The 6000-nt window shown below is 32.1% G+C and overlaps 1 protein-coding gene across 2 annotated transcripts in view; it reads left to right on the plus strand.

The window, feature by feature from the left end:
• The window catches only part of LOC126955961 (cadherin-10), a 164803-nt gene extending 159258 nt beyond the window's left edge, over window positions 1-5545 (plus strand). For both annotated transcript variants that reach the window (XM_050792723.1, XM_050792722.1), the window contains 2 exons: window positions 747-998; window positions 4496-5545. In XM_050792723.1, coding sequence (XP_050648680.1) covers window positions 747-998; window positions 4496-4986 — 743 coding nt within the window. In that variant the 3' untranslated portion in view covers window positions 4987-5545. The remainder of the gene's footprint in view (window positions 1-746; window positions 999-4495) is intronic.
• Window positions 5546-6000: the final 455 nt, after the last annotated feature.

Raw genomic sequence — 6000 nt, forward strand, 5'->3', positions numbered from 1 at the left:
TTTAGAAAGGCTGGAAATAATTCTTACAACTATAATATAGGACACATAGGGTAGAGAAATGAATGATTCAGTAAGACTCTTAAGCAGACTTCAGTGAGATTTATCAGCAGCAGATTCACCAAAGCCAAATATGCATAAAGGAGTGAAAAGAATGAGAAGTAGCGTGTGAGGTGATTCAGTACAAAGGCATTGTTACAAAGGTACTGTTGCAATGGCAAGATGTATGCCTCTTGAACGTTAAAAAACCTTCTTCTTCTATTTTGTTATTGATTTAAGACATGCAACAATGTGTGAAATTTACCTAATCCATTTTCTTCATGAATATTGGATTGATGTGTGTTCTGTATGTGTGTAAGCACACGTGCACAGATGCACATAAATTTAAAAAACACACATTTAGTATGGTTTTTCTCTTGGCATGCAAAATAGGTTTTTTGAAAAGAGAAAGCAATTGTTATTATCTATGTAATCTTCATAAATGATTCACTTATAAAAATTTACCACTTTGAAAACAGTACTGAGGAATTATGTGAAAACCTAATAAATAAACCATTCATAGTATATTTTTCAAAGTAATCGTTTGTCATATCTATATATTAATTGCAGTGTACTTATTTTTTAGGAAAATGTATATCAATTTTATTTTTTACATAAATACATTTTTATTTATATGTTAAACCTTGGTTATCACATTGGGGAAAATGTACTATCTCAAACCAATTGTAATATTTTAAAATTTATTTTAGATAATACTGCCAGAATCTTAACCAGAAAAAATGGATTCAATAGACATGAAATCAGTACCTATCTCTTGCCTGTGGTGATATCAGACAATGATTACCCAATTCAGAGCAGCACAGGCACACTGACCATTCGAGTGTGTGCTTGTGACAGCCAAGGCAACATGCAATCCTGCAGTGCCGAAGCCCTGCTCCTCCCTGCCGGCCTCAGCACCGGGGCCTTGATCGCCATCCTCCTCTGCATCATCATTCTACTGGGTAAGAAATCTTAAAACAATGGGAACATTTTCTAGGCTCTTTAGTATGTGTTTGAAGAAGAATCGTTGCTATTAAAATCCCTTTCCCAAAACCAATCCCACATTTTAAGACAGACATAAATTAACTATGTGATATGCTTTATATTAAAATATTTTATTTGATCAGAATATATAAGAATATATAAAGAATTTTTGTTGTAGTCGTAGTAATAGCGGAACTTTACCTCGTGGGGCCTAGAATTCATTGTAATGGGAATCAAAATATTTAGAAAAAACAACAACTGTCTTTCACCACAATGCAGTAAACAAAGGAAAAGGCAAGAAGAATGAATGCAGAATGGCTTGTGTAGGAGCTTGGAAATTTGAGAGACAAAATTCTTGCTAGCCGTGCTGAATGTTCTGATGGAATTAAGAGATCTTTAGAACCTAAGTCCAGTGAACAAATGAAAGGAGACACATCAGTGGCCAGGACCCCAATTATTTTATTGCTGGCCCATTATTTTCTTCCTGAGTGGTGTAGTAACAGAGTCTGGGGCAATGGTTCTTCTGGAACATCTTCTATACAGGAATCAAGTAAGAGTTGGAAGAGATGGAAGATAAATAGTAGGGTCTCAAACCACAACTCTGGAAGGTAGACGTTAATCAATCTCAATAAGACTAAAAACAACAAAGACAAAGGTTAAGTTGATAACATTTGTTAGAATAGCAATTCAAAAACTTGATATAGAAGCGATTCCCATCAGCATTCCTGTATTCAATAATTGCTAACTTTTCACACATACAAAATAAAGTAAAACTTTAGCATTTGTCTTAAATATTAAAATAATGTAGACAATAATAAATTGTAGCAATATTTTTATGATTATAAAAAAAGAGCATGTTTTTGTATGAAGTTAAGGCCTGCAACAACAAGAAATGGATTAAAAATATTTCCACGTTCTTTATTTGAGTTATGTCTACTTCATTCTATAGAAGTTTCCATTTTTCTGCTTTTATCATAGCATTTATGTACTTTCACTCTGTGTTTAAATATCAGAAAGGTAAATTACTTATGACAGATAAATCATTGAATGGATGATTTGAACAATTCTAGATTAGATTTTTATGTGGTTCAGGAAATAAGAACATGCAAACTAAAAAATACACATTTTATCATTTGTTACTATGAAATGAAATCTAGAACAAAACTTTTCTCTGTACCACAAAAAATATATGCCTCATTTTATTTCATAGAGTGAGAATTTGGTATAATTCTATTTTTATAATTTGACTTACGATTAATACAACAAACATTGAGGAAAAGTTAATAAATGTACCTTACAATAGTTGAATCCCCAATAGCAAATATGAGTAATATAAATATTTATTTGGGGGATTTATACTTTAAATCATATAGAAAACTTGTTCTATTAAAATATGCAATTAAAATGAAAGTCTCTAGTACAAATAATATTAATGGTGGTAAGTTTTTAGTATGTGTTTACTGTGTTTCAGACTCTGTCACTGGCACTTTGCCATGACAACCTTTTTCACTTGACAAAAAAATATCTGGCATGTGTGGTGTTATTTTCATTTTATGCATAATGAAACTGAAAATTCAAAATAGTCAGAATAATTTCCAAGGTCACATAATTTCTGAGTGTTTGAGCTAGGGTACCTTGCTATTAGTGTATGCAGAGATCCCGCGAAATCTGTATTTCCACTTTTATTATGGCTGGATGGAGGCCTCACTATCTTACATATTCACTAAAATCATATTAAAATAGATTTTTACCTGATTTACTTTTCCCCCAAACAATGATAGTTCATTTTATAATCAGGAGCAGACTGCTTAACTGCTTTTGAATTAAAATCAGTTTAAGTATTCTCTCTAGTTTTGTTAGTTTAAACAGATTTTTATATTTCTATTACCCTAATCAAAAGACATTCAAGAAAAAGGGAAATGAACTTGAACTTGGAGCAAATCGTAATTAGTTGTCATTATTCTCAACATTAGAAGGCTTTTGCTGAGCAAGGTCGTTTGGTTGATGATAAATAATCTGAGATTTAAAATCTTTACACATTTTTATGTGCATAAATATTTGAATTTATGCAAAATAAAATGGCATATTTTCTTAAAAGCTTGAAGAATACACTTTTTAAAAAGCTCTGCATATTTGCTTTTTAATTACTTGGCCAAGAACACTTATCAATGGCTAAAACTTTCTTTTTCATGGCATTAAAAATGTTTATTGTTTGCCTTCTCACATAGGTTAAAGACAGACTAGTCTGTGCTTTCGATGTTAAAACAGAAAACATAACTTAATACCCCTTCATATAATAATATAATTAATTACATACTCTTTAAATGTGTGTTCAAAGAAGGTAAATAAATACTTGTATCAATATTTCTTTGGATATATATGGATATATATCATATATATTTATTTTATATATATATATATATATCCAGTAAGAATCTTCCCATCCTTGTCTAACTGAGTTCACACTTTTTCCCTTGAATCCTTTTAAAGGTTGAGGATCAAAATGTTTGGAAATAATGAGTAAGGGTGAGAAACTCTACTGCAATCAGAAGAATTTGATACTAACTTTCTCTTATCATTTATGCTATTTCCACTGTTATGATTATGAATATTGTCTCTCATTGAAGTGGGAAAATGTCCAGTTTGAGCAGTACACTTTTCTATTGTGAATCTAGCCAAGATTCATAATTTTGGGGGGGAGCTAATCCAGTGTTGTAATTTGAGAATTTTACTCTTCGTAAATTGAGAAATTTACTCTTTGCCATCTTGTAACCTAACAATGTTTTTGGGGGGGTCTCATGCAAGGTATATATTTTCATGGAAACCTTAGAAATTTCTAAATCCATCTAACTCTAAATAATCTTTTTTTTTTCAATAATTACAGCATTCTTTTAATAAAGTAACAAAAAATATGTAAGTTCATCAGCAAAGCTATTTAACAGAAGTCAGTACTCAATATCTTGTGAAGGATGTTGCTTTTTGCTATTATGTAAAGGCTTTGAAAAAAGTAAGCATCAGGTTGTCCTTTTAAATTGTCTTCCTTGAAGCTGAATTCAATTGGTGTAGATTTATACACACAAATTTTATATAGCATCTTACGTTCCTTATTTAATGCAAAATATAAATATTATCTGTACAATGAGGAACCTTTTTAAATGGTTCCTAGAAAAATAAAGTGTAAGTCACTATATTTAAGGAATATTTTACGTTGCTTTAAAAATAAGTCACTATATTTAAGGAATATTTTACGTTGCTTTAAAAATAAATTAGAAACACTGATCTTAAACACCACCCACCCTTGCTAAACCCTTCAGCATCTCCCCTGACACCTCCCCCAAACTGTGGGAAGTATAAAATTAATCTGAAAGTCTAACCTGTTATAGAAAGCCTGGGTAACTTAAACTCCTTTATAGTATTTCCACTCGTTATAGTGTTTTGAAGGGAGGTCTAATGTATCTTCTTGTCTTTTTTCAAGTTATAGTAGTACTGTTTGCAGCTCTGAAAAGACAGCGAAAAAAAGAGCCTCTGATCTTGTCAAAAGAAGATATCAGAGACAACATTGTGAGCTATAACGATGAGGGTGGTGGAGAGGAGGACACCCAGGCCTTTGATATCGGCACCCTGAGGAATCCTGCAGCCATTGAGGAAAAAAAGCTCCGGCGAGATATTATTCCAGAAACGTTATTTATTCCTCGGAGGACTCCTACAGCTCCAGATAACACGGACGTCCGGGATTTCATTAATGAAAGGCTAAAAGAGCATGACCTTGACCCCACCGCACCCCCATACGACTCACTTGCAACCTATGCCTATGAAGGAAATGATTCCATTGCTGAATCTCTGAGTTCATTAGAATCAGGTACTACTGAAGGAGACCAAAACTACGATTACCTCCGAGAATGGGGCCCTCGGTTTAATAAGCTAGCAGAAATGTATGGTGGTGGGGAAAGTGACAAAGACTCTTAACGTAGGATATATGTTCTGTTCAAACAAGAGAAAGTAACTATACCCATGCTGTCTCCACTTCACAATATTTGATATTCAGGAGGTTTTTCCTGCCAGTCAGCACAATTTTTTTTTCCCATTTACTTCTTAATTTGTTCATTAATTACATTAATTCTTTCCTGTAGGATGTCTCATGGAATATATACAACATTTTATTTAATCACTTCCAAGAGCCAAAGCTATGGAAATACAGTGTTGTCCATCTTAGTAAATAAAAGATAATTTCAGAAACATGAACAGGATAGTTCTCCCTTAAGCAACCTCACAAACAAGCCGCTTCTGTTAGATACATGTCCTGCCCTTGCAAATGAAGCTTTTAAAAAGGTGAAGAAAAATTTTAAGGTATATCCTGTTCTGTACATTAAATTAAAAAAAATGTACATGTGGTGTTAGTAGGTGTGATATGCAACCTGGTATACAGACATTTGTGCAATTTCATTTCATCAAATTCTATCTGCTAATGTTTTATATTTATATTTTTGTATTTATTTTTAAAAAAATAAACCAGTTTTTACAACTACTTTGTCTGTAGCTTCTTTTTTCTCCCTAGGATGGAAGACTTTCTCCCTGAACTAAATACCTTGATACACAATTACCTTACATACAGGTAAGAACACAATGTCATTATCATTAGTATTGAAAGTGCTAACCAAATTAATATGATTTAGGTAAGAATTACTTTTCCAATGAGTTTTGATACGCTGTGGTATGTGCAAAACTCTTCATATACAAAGTAATAGTCATTTATAAAACACATAAAAATTTGCCATTTAAACAACTTAAAACATGACCATCCTTATGCTAAATATCCCAAGACACCAGCAATGCAGTAATTTCATTTTGTTTATATTCACTAAAATCATACCTGAAAGAATAAAACATTTTCTCATTTTTTATGGCATTCATGCCATTAAAGTTTATAGAGAATAATAGTTCAGACAGATTTCAGACTAAAATAATCCTTTAATGGAAAAT

This window comes from Macaca thibetana, chromosome 6, assembly GCF_024542745.1.
Source record: "Macaca thibetana thibetana isolate TM-01 chromosome 6, ASM2454274v1, whole genome shotgun sequence".
Lineage (NCBI taxonomy): Eukaryota > Metazoa > Chordata > Mammalia > Primates > Cercopithecidae > Macaca > Macaca thibetana.